This window comes from Culex pipiens, chromosome 1, assembly GCF_016801865.2.
Source record: "Culex pipiens pallens isolate TS chromosome 1, TS_CPP_V2, whole genome shotgun sequence".
Lineage (NCBI taxonomy): Eukaryota > Metazoa > Arthropoda > Insecta > Diptera > Culicidae > Culex > Culex pipiens.
Genome location: NC_068937.1, coordinates 2,874,922 through 2,889,119, shown reverse-complemented (window position 1 = coordinate 2,889,119; position 14,198 = coordinate 2,874,922). Strand labels below are relative to the sequence as shown.

The 14,198-nt window shown below is 49.0% G+C and overlaps 2 protein-coding genes across 3 annotated transcripts; one reads left to right on the top strand and one right to left on the bottom strand.

The window, feature by feature from the left end:
• The first annotated feature begins 1,695 nt into the window (after positions 1-1,695).
• LOC120432319 (ectopic P granules protein 5 homolog) lies at positions 1,696-13,436 on the top strand. Of its 2 annotated transcripts, none has more exons than XM_039597504.2 (10): positions 1,696-2,130; positions 2,228-2,946; positions 3,118-4,474; positions 4,526-4,827; positions 4,893-7,218; positions 7,276-7,602; positions 7,666-8,095; positions 8,155-9,214; positions 12,253-12,654; positions 12,730-13,436. In XM_039597504.2, the coding sequence occupies exons 1-10, from the start codon at positions 2,101-2,103 to the stop codon at positions 13,250-13,252; spliced, it is 7,476 nt and encodes a 2,491-aa protein (XP_039453438.1). In that variant the 5' UTR covers positions 1,696-2,100; the 3' UTR covers positions 13,253-13,436. The 2 variants fall into 2 exon arrangements, with proteins under 2 accessions (XP_039453438.1, XP_039453437.1); XM_039597503.2 differs by having other exon boundaries at positions 2,225-2,946.
• Positions 13,365-14,161, bottom strand: LOC120432322 (putative lipoyltransferase 2, mitochondrial). Its single transcript, XM_039597506.2, has one exon. The coding sequence runs from the start codon at positions 14,159-14,161 to the stop codon at positions 13,457-13,459; it is 705 nt and encodes a 234-aa protein (XP_039453440.1). The 3' UTR covers positions 13,365-13,456.
• Positions 14,162-14,198: the final 37 nt, after the last annotated feature.

The following is a 14,198-nucleotide window of genomic DNA, read 5'->3' as shown; positions in this document are numbered from 1 at the left end:
GTCTTCGGCAAAGTTGTAGGTATTGTTGAGGACTTTTTAGAAAAAAATAGGTACACAGAAAAACAAATTTGAAGATTTTTGTAATCAACTTTTTTTTCACTAAAACTCAATTACCCAAAATACGTATTTTTTTTATTTTCGAGATTTTTTGATATGTTTTTGGGGACAAAAATCCGCAACTTTTGAGCCATAGAGAAACATGGTCAAAAAATCTGCCGCCGAGTTATGACTTTTTGAAAAAATAGTGATTTTTGGTAAAAATCGAAGTTTTATGCAAAAACAAGTTTGACATTATTTTTTAATGCAAAATTGAATTTGCAATCGAAAAGTACTTTACAGATTTTTTGATAAAGGGCTCCGTTTTTAAGATATAGCCACCGAAAGTTTGATTTTAGCGAAATATTTGCAGTTTTTCAATTTTTAAAAATAGTGACCATGAGTGACCGTTTCTAAATTTTTTTTTTTTTTTGAAAAGTTCAGAAAATTTGTTATAAAATTATCTAAGAGACATTGAAGATTGGACCTCGGGTTGCTGAGATAGAGCCGCTTTAAGAAAAAGAAACACGAAAATTGAAGTTTTCTTAATCTCACCAAAACAACCCACCATTTTCTAATGACCATATCTCAGCAAATAATGGTCCGATTTTCAATTTTAATACATGAAAAATTCGTGAAACTTTAATATTTTGATTTTTTTTTAAATCAAGACTAGCATTTTAAGTGGCCGTAATATTTAATGTTTGGCCCTTTTAAAATGTTAGTCTCGATTTAAAAATTTTCAGAATATTTTTTTCGAAAAGATCGGAAAATTTCACGAATGTCTCATGTGTTAACATTGAAAATCGGACCATTAGTTGCTGAGATATCGTCATTAGAAAATGGTGGGTTATTTTGAAGAGATTAAGAAAACTTCAATTTTCGTGTTTTTTTTTTTTTTTTTTGTCTTAAAGCGGCTCTATCTCAGCATCCCGAGGTCCAATCTTCAATGTCTCTTTTTTTTGCATGAAACTTCGATTTTTTCCAAAAATCACTGTTTTTTTTCAAAAAATCATAACTCGGCGGCAGATTTTTTGACCATGTTTCTCTATAGCTCAAAAGTTGCGGATTTTTGCCCCCTAAACATATCAAAAAATCTCGAAAATCAAAAAATACGTATTTTGGGAAATTGAGTTTTAGTGAAAAAAAAGTTGATAAAAAAATCCGCAATTTTTTTTCCGTGTACCTATTTTTTTCTCAAAAGTCCTCAACAATACCTACAACTTTGCCCAAGACACCAAATTGATCAGAAAATTCACTCAAAAGTTACAGCTGTTTGAATATTTACATACCATTTTTGTATGGACAGCAGCCAAATTTGTATGAAGACTTGTATGGGTGAACCAATGACGCAAAATAGCTTATTTGGTCATAGGGAAGGCCCCCACAAAGTTTAAGTCAAATAAAAAAAAATACGTAAAATTTCGTAGAGAGTTGCTCTATTGTCTTTCATATGTTTATAGGACCTAATCAAAAAAAAAATATAAAAGAACAATTTGGATAATATTGTTTCGTTAGTTTTACAGTTACCCTAATTTGGCTGAGTTCCCTCTTTATTTTTAGTACAAGAGCGTCCTCTCAGCTGTTTTTGACAGTCACTCACTCTTATCGCCACTCACCCCATGACAGAGAGAAATAGAAAACCAAAACAAAAGTCACAACAAAGAACGTCGTCTCATCGAGTCGGGAGCAGAAAATCACGCAAAAGTAAAATTTATCATTCTGCTTCCTCCAGACGAAACAAATTGGATTCAACTTTGTTTTTTTTTTCGGTGACCATTTCTCGCCAATCCAGTTTAGTGCAAAAAAGTTCAGGTTTCAAAGTGCTGTTTGTTTACTCTATCGTCGTGCCCAGAACAGTAAACAAGGTTCCGTTTTGCCTTGACAACAGATCCGTTTTCTTGTGTGGTTTATTTTGTCGCAGCGCAGTTTCCTGTTGAATCATCAAGAAATTTGAAGCCCGTTTCGCGACGACGAGATAAGCCTGATTTTTCCTAGAGTTGAGCCTCAAAATGGACGATTAGTTTCGTCGTAATTACCGCGCGTGTAATCCGCTCACTAATTATGGCCACCCTCGAGAAGCCCAAAACAAAGGTAGGCCGTGATTTGCGGCAGACAAAGTGCGCATTTGCGAGGTTTCTTGCTTTGGAATTTGACACCGTTTTGTCGTTTTTTTTCTTCTTTTCAGCAGAAAAAGGCGAAAGTTAAGCCGTTGGTCCTGCCGGATGTTCCCGGGGAGGAACCCCAGCTGTTGGTGGATGATGACTGTGGGGAGGATGTGGTGGCGAGTGGGGCTGGCCAGGTCGATATCGATTTCCCAAGTACGTCGACCTCGGAGGAAGCTCCGGTCATCGGAGACTTGGTTGTCGTGGATGAGGAGCGGAATTTGACGGATAGCGAGAAGATTATGCAGGAGGAGGAGCTGTCGGTGGAGGCGACCGCGCCGTCGGCGCCGGTGTTTGACGAACCTGCGGTCCAAGTAGTGCCAGAGGTCAAAGTACAGCCGGTTGTCCCCGTTAAATCACTCTACCCGAATCTTCAAGCGATGCAGATCCAGGATGTCACCTTAGACGCCGTCGTAACATGCACCTTGAAGCCCTTCAACCGAGACCAACAATCCCAGTTCTACCGCGTTGACGCGGAACTCGGCGCTGCCGAGGCCTTCGAGCAGGAGTTCCTGACCCGGGAGCTCGAGGAGCACGACCAGTGCGTTAACCATCCGCTGTACCAGCTGCTGCAGCGTTACGCCAAAGCTAGGGCCGATCTCAGCTTGAACCTGCTCGAGTTTGACGCGCTGCGGAGACGCACCAAGACGCTGGCCAACGAGCTGTGGCTGGTGAAGGAGCAGACGTTCACCGGAACGGACACCTGCGGCGACGGCAAGCTGCTGCGGGCCAGCTATCAGTCCAGGTCGGTGTTCTATCAACTGTTGATGGTAGTATAGAGGATTATCATGGTTGCAATGGGTTGAGGGTTAGCAAGATTTGGGTAGTCCGATTTATGCGTGCATTTGACAGTTTGAAACTGTCAAAAACACGCTAAATTGAACCCCCAAAATATTGAGTAACGTAACTTTTTCAGCGTGGCGATCCTGCAAGAGTCCGCCCTCGCAGAGTTCACAACCACCCTCAAGGACCTGATGAAGCAGTCCTGCTTCCAGTGCAACCAAACCGCCTACGAGGTGGACGCCACCCGGATCAAGATCGAGCAGCGCATCTTCGAGACGCTCAACCTGCATCCGACCTTCGCGAACCTTCCGGTAGACGCCCCCGTAGTCCTAACGCCCACCTTCGATCCCCAACAGCTGATGGCCGCGATCGGCGAGCTGCGACTCTGCATCTCGATTCTGTTCAGCTTCCTGCGCAAGGGAATCATCGACAAGCGCTTCCTGGCGGATGTCCGCTCGTGGACGGGGAAGCTGGTCGCCACGCAGCTCCGGATCGCGACCTCGCACGATCACCTGTTTGTGCTGTTCCACGTGCTGAGAAGTCCCAGCGGGATTTCCGGATGGGGCACGAAGCTGGTGCAGGTTCCCTGCTGGAACGGTGGTCTGCTCTGGGGCGGACCGGAGTTTCAGCACTGCCTGGTCGTTCTCGCCACGATCCTGTTGCCGATCAAGAAGCGAAACGAGTTCCTGGAGAAGCTGAAGCTGGACATGAACCGATCGATCGACGTGGTTCAGGAAGAGATGTGGGCCATCGTGGACAGCGACGGGGAGGACTGTTCCGGCTCGGACTCGATCTCCGAACTGAAGGAGGGAGATTTGGTGGCGTTGATCGATCAAATTCCGTTTGGGAGTTTGTTCCAAGTGATCACGTTCGTCGATCACCGACTGGACGGGACGTTCCGGATCAACGAGGACGCCATCAGTGGGACGCACCTGCTGAAATGCATCGCGTTCGGGACGACCTTCGTCGAACTGCTGGGCAACGGGTTGGTCACGTACGACGCCGATCGCTACCGACAGTTTGCCAAGCGGCTGGCCAGACTGATCAAGCACACCGTCTTCTACGTGAGCGATCTCTACCGAATTCTCCAGGAACGCGACCCGTCCGACCCTTCCCAGAAAGCACGAATTTCCTTAGAACTGGACGTCTTTATCGTCCGATCGGCCCAGTTCATCTACCGATCGCGCAAGATCGGCACCTGGCAGTACCTGACCGGCTTCCCCTTCGATCAGCTGAGCATCAACGCGCTCTGGAAGCTGTACTTTTGTCTCCACCTGAACGAGTTTAGCGACCAATCCATCGTCGACGTAGACGCTGACTTCCGAACGATGTGCATCGGCGAGGAACGCCGCGATCAGTTCCGCAGCAGTCTGCTGGAGATGCCCTCCGAGGATCTGTACTATCTGCTGCAGGTCTTCTCGAACATGGCGCTCGCAAGAGAACCCTGCGACAGCGAGTTCATCGAAAGCGTCGCCCTAAACCTATTTGACGTGAGTCACTTCAATCGTCTACTCGATCTTCTCTAAACCTCCTCCTTCCAGATCGGCTACCTCAACGAGCACACCAAAGACTTTTGCTACAAGGCGGTCAAGGATCTGCTGTACAACATCGTGGCCAAGTACCCAGCGCTGGTGTCCCGGCTGCTGCAATCCCTGAAGCAGGACGTCGCCTCGGCCGACCAGTCCGCGATGTACGTGTTCAAGTCGCTTCCGCTGGACCGGTGGCGGCCGACGTGGGACGACTTTGAGCTGCTCGCCAACTGGATCCTCAACTACGGCTTCGACGCGATCCAGAGCTCCACCGCCAGGGTTATCCTGATCCACCTGAACTACAACTTTGACCAGTGAGTTCCTGGCTAGGGTTTGATGATCATCTGCGTCGTCGAATAACCACCTTGTTTCCTTCCAGCAACAACGAACTGTTCCTACCGCACGACATCCACGTCCGCATCGCTTGTCTGGTTACGGAGGTGTACACCAAGCACGTCCCCGAGCTGCTCGGAACCTCCCAGGGACTGGCCGCGTCCGTAAGTAGCCTGGTGAAGGGTAAAGCCGCCCAGGAGCAGTTTCTGGCGTGGTGCTGGAACATGGTGAGTATGCTTCGCCTGCACTGCATGGACCAAAGTCCGGAGGTCGTCAACGGTATGATCAAGAATCCGGCTCTGATCTTGCGGCACATTCTCGAACTGGAACGGGCCCAGCAAATCTACCAGGGGGTGACGGAGAATCGCCCGCTTGCGATCTACCTGGCGATCTTGATCAGTACCTGGGGTCACTCGGTGCCGCAAATCTGTCACAAGGGATTGGAGCAGATTCGGTTGCTGCTCAACGATCATCGCTACTCGGTCGTGATCCGGTGTCTACAGCTCATCACCCCACAATTCCTCGAATGCCCAGACAGCTTAAGCCGTTGCGAGTTGTTCAAAACGATCCTTCTAACGCTGATCGCGGCCGATCGTCACTACAGTCGCCTGACGAAAGACCAATTCCGACCGGAATCTCCCACTCCCGTAACCGAAATGCTCCGTTGCATGATCCTGTCGCAGATCACCAACTACGTTCAGTACGGACTCGGCTCGCCAACGCTGCTGGTCAACGTTTGGCTGCTCTGCCTGACGGAACTACCCAACTGGACCAAGGATACAGCGGTACTGAGTCTGCTGGATGCCATGATGGGCGTGGCGTACCAATTTCCAGACTGCTGGCACTCGATGAAAGAGTTCTTCCGGCCGTACTACTCGCGCTTCGAAGACATCAAAGCGTCCAAACCTTCCGGACTGCTGAACCTGCTGTCCTCCAGCCCCATCGATGTGTTCACCAGTCCGTCACCTTCCACCGTGTTCCTGTCGATCTTCACGCTGGAGCTCGAGTACGAGATCACCGAGATCCAGACCCGCATCTGGCACGAAGTGCTGCGAGCGATCGGAATGCCAAACTCCGCCAAAGTCTCGCTCGACACCGCCGTCAAAAAGTCCACCTCGATCCTCGGCTACCCGTCGTTCCAGGTCAACGCGTTGACGCTGTTCAAGCTGACGAACCTCGTTGCCAGCTGCTCCATCAAGACCTACATGTACCCGATCGTGTGCCAGCTGTTCTTCACCGTCTACCTGTCGCGCATTCCCTTCGGTCCCGACGAGGAACGCTTCGCCAGCTGCTTCGGCGTAGCCGATCGCTTCTACGAGCACAACGTCGGCACGATGAAGCGCATCAAGAAGCAGCTGTACGAAGCGGAGTGTTACTACAACGCGGAATCGGTCAGCGAAACCGACGAGCGCCAGCTGTCCTTCTACAACCACCTGACGCGACTGTTCAAGACGATGCAGCTGTGGCTGGAGGACACCCAGCTGAACCGGATGCGGGTGCAGACGATTGAGCTTCCGCCGCAGTTCGACTGTCACCGGCTGGCGTCGATCTTCCGCGGGAACCGTGCCCACTGGACGGAGTTTATCGACTTTAGGGGGATCCGGGGTGAGCATCGGGAACTGGCGGACAGCTGGCAAAAGTTGTGCTTCCGGTACCGGGCTACGGTGACAGCTGGGTTGGGTTCGCCGATGCGATCGCTGAATCCCAGTCAGAGCACGACCGACATGCAGGATCCGAGGACGGCGATCTTCAAGCGGTTGGAAGCTTACGACGCTCCGGTTCCGCCGCCTCCGGTGTTCAAGTCTGCGCCTCTCGTCAGCTCGGTGGAGTTTGGCTCGCAATCGTCGAGTTCGCTGATTGCCATGCTCAAGTCGGACTTTTCCATTTTGGACGCGTACGCCCGGAAGGACTTTCACGTGATGTACAACGAGCATCTGCTGCTGGACAGCTGCTATCTGGAGCAGGTCCGGAAGCTGTACGTCAACGAGGACAAGATTCTGCACAGAGACGTTCGCTGCGGCAACGGGTGTACGGAACCCAAGAAGGTCCTCGTCAAGTACACCTCGTACAAGCTGGACAAAAGCCTGATGGGAGTCCTGTCGGACAATCGTGCCGCGCACGACAGCTTGCTCCAGCGCGAGAAGAAGCTTCCCGATCGGGTCGTGAAGGCTTCCGTGCAGATCGATGCGTTTCTGAGGCAGCTGGTGGAAGCGTACCAGGAGTTCCGGCTGTGCAACGACGCGAAAGCTTGCGGCAAGCTGAACAAGGTCGGGTGCACGCTGTTTTACGAGTTTGTCGCCAAGATGAACGACTACAACCAGCTGTGTCCGCTGACGAAGGAGGTCTGCTCGCTTGGGATCAGTCAGCTGGGGGTAAGTTCACGGAAGATCTCGAAGGTCGAAACGAAGCGCTGACGATTCTCGTTACAGTTCTTCATGCAGGAGAACCAGAACGACGAAGGGATCAAGCTGCTGAACATTGCGCTGAAGCGGAGCGACCTGGTGAGCCTGATCACGGAACTGCTCGTGCCGGCGAGCTGTCCGCCGCAGTTCTTCCTCAAGATGTACGGCTTCATCATCGATTCGCACATCAAAAAGTGCGACACGCACGTACTGTTTGTGCTGCTGTCCAAGTTTGACATCGTCGGCTGGATGAACCGCTTCCGGCCGAAGCTGGTGGACGTGAACCAGCTGGCGGGGCTGATCCTGCGCGGGCTGGAGGGCTGGAACCAGCAGAATGCGGTGATGATTCAGGATGTGAGTTGGGGGTCCTTTTAGGAAGAGTGAGGTTAGGGTTGTAATTGATATTTGGCTTTCCAGCTTCTCCAGCGCCACCTGATGCATCTGTTCGAGTACGACTTTCCGGAGCACTACGGGGACATTCTGCAGATGTCGCTGGCGGCTTGCTCGAAGAAGAAGGTCGACCAGAAGGTTCTGCTCGATCTGGTCAACTCGATGCGACGCCGCGTCGGTTGTCAACCGATGGCGTTCGGCGTGGGCCTGGTCGCGATCAAGGAGGAGTTCCGGGCGTTCGCCACCAAGCAGAACATCCTGTCGTACAAGGATATTATCGACACGACGGTTCTGTTGACGCAGCACTTTCAGCAGGAGCGGCTTGCCCATGGTCTGCACGGGTTGTATCCGAAGCACAGCGAGTACTGCGAGGTGTTGTCGCTACTGTTGGGTTCGATGGGTCATGCGGCGGTCGTTGCGGCCGTTCACACCTATCCGGGAGTGCTGGCGGATGAGCGTGAGTTGGCGTTAGCGTTAGCACTTGTTCAAGATTCTAACCTCAAACGTGTTTTCCAGTGATCAACTGGTTGTGGCCATCGCTTTGCGACATGTTTTCCCCGTGGCTTATTCCGTACTTTCCCCAGACGATGAAGAACGGTCCGCAGCAGGTGGCCAACTGGATCCAGCAGGTCGCCGGTGATCAGAGCATTCTTCCGCCGTGGAGTGAACTGCACGCGGACACCGCCTTCCGGATGGTCAAGGTGTTTGAGCACTGTCTGCAGTACCTGATGGACACATTCCCGTCGAGCAGTGCCGTGCTGGGTCACATCTTCTACTGGTACGAGCTGAACTACGCCCATCCGGCTCTTCCACGCTTCGTAGCCGTACCGATTCACACGAACCTGATGAACCTGGCGTGGGATCGGTTCCGTCCAGCCCCAGTTCACATCACCGGCTTCAGCCGGATCCTCCAGCAGTTCATTCCGGAAGCGCACCTCTTTGTCGGTCACATCTTCATCCGGATTGCGTGGACTCCGTGGCTTCAGCAGCACATCCAGGGCTGGGATTACACCGTGCGCTACCAGATGCTGTCCTCCCTGTTGATGATCTTCATCAAGATCTCGTACGAACCGAACGCCCGCGAAGGTCTCAAGATCGTGACGCTGCTCCAGGAGGCCTGCAACTACCCGTGGCACATGCTGGAGTACCAGGGCGTGGAAGCGGTCCTGGACTGGTTCGTGCTCTCGGCGGAACCTTCCGCCGTCCTCAAGATGCCTTCGGAGGGCGAGGTCGTGGACAGTGCCGTGCTGGATCTGCTGCAGGTCGCGTCCGCCATGAAGTTCAACCCGGGCAATCCGCTGGAGTCGAGCGCGCTCCAGTCGCAGGTCCAGGCCAAGCGGATCCTGTACGTGCGGACGACGGTCCGGCTGCTGAACGCCTGCGGGGCCAAGTACCAGAAGCTGCTGGGGACGAAGCAGGGAGTGCAGGCGTTCCACAACGCCGTGCTGGGACTGCTGAACACGATCGAGACCGTGCTGCTGCAGATCCGGACCGTGAAGGACCGCGAGTTTGAGGCGAAGAACCTGATGGCGGAGGTGGTCGTGTCGCTGCAGAGTCAGGGCGAGTACACCTCGAGGTAAGTTTTGTTTTGGAGTAAAACACACCAATTTACAAAAAACGATCAAAATGACGAAAATTTTCAAAACGATTAAAATGAATAAAATGGCAAAAATTTCCAAAACGATAAAAACGACAAAAATTTCCAAAATGACCAAAATAACCAAAACGATAAATAATTTCATAGTAGCTCAAGCTATCAAAACGACCAAAATAATCAAATCGAAAAAACGATCAAAACGACCGAAGTTACGAAAATGTCCAATACTACCAAAATTACCCAAAACGACAAAAATATCACAATGGCCAACGAACAAAATGGCCAAAATAACTTCAAAATAACCAAAACGATAAAAAAATTCCATTGCAGCAAACACGTTCAAACTGACCAATATGGCCAAAACGACCAAAATGACCAAAACGATCAAAACGATAGAAAATACCAAAACTATAAAGATAGATAAAAGGTTCAAAATGTCCAAAACGATCCAAATTGTCAAAACGACCATATCAACCGAAATGGCCCAAACGATCAAAATAACCAAATCAACAAAAATGGTCAAAACTACCTAAATCACCCAAGCAACCAAAATGGCCTAAACGATTTAAATGACCAAAATGGCCAAAATTACCAAAACGATGAAAATTACAAAAATTGTCAAGATGACAAAAAAAAATCGAAATGACCAAAATATCGATAAAAAATACAAATCGACACAAAAAGCCCATATCGATCACAATGCTCAAGACAATCAAAATAGCCAAAACGATCAAAAAACAAAAATGACCAAATTACCAAAACGCCCTCATTGTCAGAACGATCTAAATATCCAAAACGATAAAAAAAACCGAAACGTAGAAAATATCCAAATCGACCAAAATAACCATAATGATCTAAATGACCAAAATGGTAAAAACGAGCAAATTGACTAAAACGTCCAAAATGATCAAAATATTCTAAACGATCAAAATGACCAAATGTCCGAAATGGCCAAAACGATCAAAATTGCCAAAACGATTAAAAGTATCAAAACGGTCATATCGACCAAATTGGTCAAAACGACCACAATGGTCAAAACGACCAAATCGACCAAAATTGCCAAAACGATCAAAATAGCCAAAATGACCGAATGACCAAAACGGATAAAACGATCAAAATGGTCAAAACGATCAAAATTACCAAAAGGAACAAAAAGCTAATAATGATCACAATGGCCAAACGACCAAAACGGTCAAAATAACCAAAACGATCAAAATGGCCAAATGACCAAACGATCAAAATGACCAAATCGATCAATATAACCAAATGATTAAAACGACAAAAATTACAAAAATGGTCAAAACGATTAAAATTGCCAAAACGACCAAAATGGCCAAAACGATCAACACGGCAAAAATGGCCAAAACGATCAAAATTATCAAAACGGCCATATCGACCTAAACGATTAAAAAACGAAATCGACCAAAATGGCCTAAACGACCAAAATGGCCAAAACGATCAAATTTACCAAGTCGACAAAAATGACCAAAATGGTCAAAACGACCAAAATGGCCAAAACGATCAAAATAACGAAATCGACCAAAATGGCCAAAACGACCAAAATGGTCAAAACGACCAAAATGGCAAAAACGACCAAAATGGCCAAAACGACCAAAATGGCCAAAACGACCAAAATGACCAAAACGATCAAAACGATCAAAATGACCAAAACGATTAAAATGACTAAATTGACCAAAATGGCCAAAACGACCAAAATGGTCAAAACGATCAAAACGACCAAAATGGTCAAAACGACCAAAATGGCTAAAAAGATCCAAATAACGAAATCGATCAAAATGGCCAAAATTATCAAAATGGCCAAAACGGCCATATCGACCATAATAGTCAAAACGATCAAAATTACCAAATCGACCAAAATGGTCAAAACGACCAAAATGGCACAAACGACCAAAATGGCACAAACGACCAAAATGGCCAAAACGATCAAAATGGTCAAAACGACCAAAATGGCCAAAACGACCAAAATGGCCAAAACGACCAAAATGGCAAAACGACCAAAATTGTCAAAACGATCAAAATTATTTAAACGGCCATATCGACCAAAATGACCAGAAGATCAAAATGGCCAAAACGACCAAAATAATCAAATCGATCAAAATGGCAAAAATGATCAAAATGGCCAAAACGGCCATATCGACCAAAGTAGTCAAAACGATCAAAAGCCAAGACGATCAAAATGGGCAAAACGACCAAAATGGTCAAAACGATCAAAATGGCCAAAACGACCAAATTGGCCAAAACGACCAAAATGGTCAAAACGACCAAAATGGTCAAAACGATCAAAATGGCCAAGACGATCAAAATGGTTAAAACGACCAAAATGGCCAAAACGATCAAAATGGCCAAAACGACCAAAATGGCCAAAATGACCAAAATAGCCTAAACGACCAAAATAGCCAAAACGATCAAAATAACCAATTCGACCAATATTGCCAAAACGACCAAAACGGCCAAAACGACCAAATTGGCCAAAACGACCAAAATGGTCAAAACGACCAAAATGGTCAAAACGACCAAAATGGTCAAAACGATCAAAATGGCCAAGACGATCAAAATGGTTAAAACGACCAAAATGGCCAAAACGATCAAAATAACTAAATTGACCAAAATGGCCAAAACGATCTAAATAACCAATTCGACCAAAATTGCCTAAACGATTAAAATTATCAAAACGGCCATATCGACCAAATTGGTCAAAACGACCACAATGGTCAAAACGATCATAATAACCAAATCGATCGAAATGGCCAGAAGATCAAAATGGTCAAAACGACCAAAATGGTCAAAATGGTCAAAACGACCAAAATGTTCAAAACGACCAAAATGGCCAAGACGATCAAAACGTCCAAATCGACCAAAATGGCCAATGCGTTCAAAGTGGCCAAAATGACCAAAATAGCCAAAACGATCAAAATAACCAAAATTGACTAAAACGAACAGGCATACACAAAATTCTTTGTAATCAATGGCCAAACTTTCCACGTGACCTCCCGCAGACTGTTCGTCGAGGCGATCGTGCTGTGGACGGAAAACTGCCGCACCGGCGACAGCCACATGATCTCGTCGATCCTGGACGCGCTCGGGCTGTGCAAGGGCTTCACGCTCAACCTGTTCACCCTGCTCGAGGAAACTATCGTGCACTACTTTGCGAAATCGTGGACGGGTCGCTCCACGGATGCCGGCATTCCTGTGCTGGACGCGTCCTGGACCTGCGGCTTGCTGCAAAAGGTGGGTCCCCAAACGGTTCGCGGGTTCGACGAGGAGATGCTGCTGAAGAACCGGTTTCTGCTGGGGTTGCATCTGCTGACGTTGGCGCGGCTCGCGGAAGCGCCGACCAGTGGGGAGAAGATGATTGTGCTGCAGAAGCTGTACCGAGTGCTGGAGGAGCTGAAAGTGAGGTTGGTGGATTTGGGGAGTTTTTTGGGGGGGGGGGTTGGAGTGTTGGCTGAATTGTTTTTGTTATTGTTTTTTAGCGAGCAAAATGAGAGCAAGTTGATTCTGCTGTGGGGAATGATGCTGGTTGTTGGCGTGGAGATCTTGAAGGCATCCTCGTACGGTCACAATCACCTGTTGACGCTGGCGCGGTACCTGCAGACCTGCTCCAAGGACACGGAAGGTTGGGGCGAGGGTCTGCTCGGCGCGATCGGCATCCGGAAGGACGGAGTCAGCATCCGGCGGAAGGTGGTGGCAAAGTGTCTGTCCTGTACGGTGTTTTTGATGTTTGGGGATGATTCGACGATGGAAGCGACGGAAAGTGGACCACCGTCGATTGATCTGGCGAACCGGTGCCAGGAGTACAGCCAGGCGATGGCCGATCTTAAGCTGACGCTGGGGAACAAACGGTACGCGGATTTGCACATCAAAACAAGGGCCGCGATCAATCTGATTGAGAATACGGCCATGGTGACGAACATTGCGGAGAATGTGTGCAAAATTCTGCGATTGTTCTGTGAGGAGCACTTCTTCTACTCGGTAGAGGACGCATGGCGTCCGTAGAGGCGCTGCAATCGCTTGGGAGATGTTGTTTATGTCAATCGTCAATAGATGGCAGTAAGATCAAAAGAGGGAATTTCTCTGTGTTATACTAAACGATTTTAAGCTTTCCATGTTAATTTTTAAAGAATCGGAATAATCTCAACTTTATTTAAATACAAAATTGGCTTATTGGGCTGTGAATAAGGTCACGCTGTCCAACCAGAATCATTTCGAAGAACTCCCCACCAAAGCAAGTCTCCCGTCCTCGTCCAACTCCTCCAAATCGCACTCCAACGTGTCCCGAAAGCTGTCCAAAAACGTCCCCGTAACCTCCCCCACTGTCACCTTCCTCCCCAACTCCCGACTCAACGACGTGACCCCCTTCCCCTCGATCCCGCACGGCACAATGTGCCCGAACCAGTCCAACTCCGTGTCGCAGTTGAGCGCCAACCCGTGCGTCGTTACGTACCTGCTGGCGTGGATTCCGATGGCGCAAATCTTCCGCTCGCCACCCCCCACCCACACGCCCGTGTCCTGCGTCGTCTCCGCCCGGATCCCGAACCTCCGACACAGCTCAATGACCGTTTTTTCCACGTGACAAACGTACCACCGGACGCTGGGCTGGAAGTTCTTCAGGTTCAGCACCGGATAGGCGACCAGCTGGCCGGGCCCGTGAAACGTGATGAGACCGCCCCGGTTCGTGCGGAAGAAGTCCGCCCCGAGCTGCTTCAGTCGGCGCTCCTCTTCCGGGCCGTACGCTTTGGTGCGGATTCCGACGGTGTAAACGGGGTCGTGCTCCGTGAGGATCAGGACGTTGCGGAGCGGGCCGTTGGGACTGTTGGCGACGGTGGACGAGACGGCTCGCTGCAGGTCCAGCCCAGCTTGGTAGGAGAGGCGGCCAGCGCGCAGGACGTGGACCACGCGGGACATTGTTCTGACTGATTAACTTATGCTAGACTTAGATATG

Excerpts from the sequence above, each read along its gene's own strand:
- LOC120432319 (XM_039597503.2), top strand. The coding sequence starts at position 2,101 with ATGGCCACCCTCGAGAAGCCCAAAACAAAG. Across the intron at positions 2,131-2,224 it reads TCGAGAAGCCCAAAACAAAG|CAGAAAAAGGCGAAAGTTAA; the intron begins GTAGGCCGTGAT and ends TCTTCTTTTCAG. Across the intron at positions 4,475-4,525 it reads TCGCCCTAAACCTATTTGAC|ATCGGCTACCTCAACGAGCA; the intron begins GTGAGTCACTTC and ends TCCTCCTTCCAG.
- LOC120432322 (XM_039597506.2), bottom strand. The coding sequence starts at position 14,161 with ATGTCCCGCGTGGTCCACGTCCTGCGCGCTGGCCGCCTCTCCTACCAA.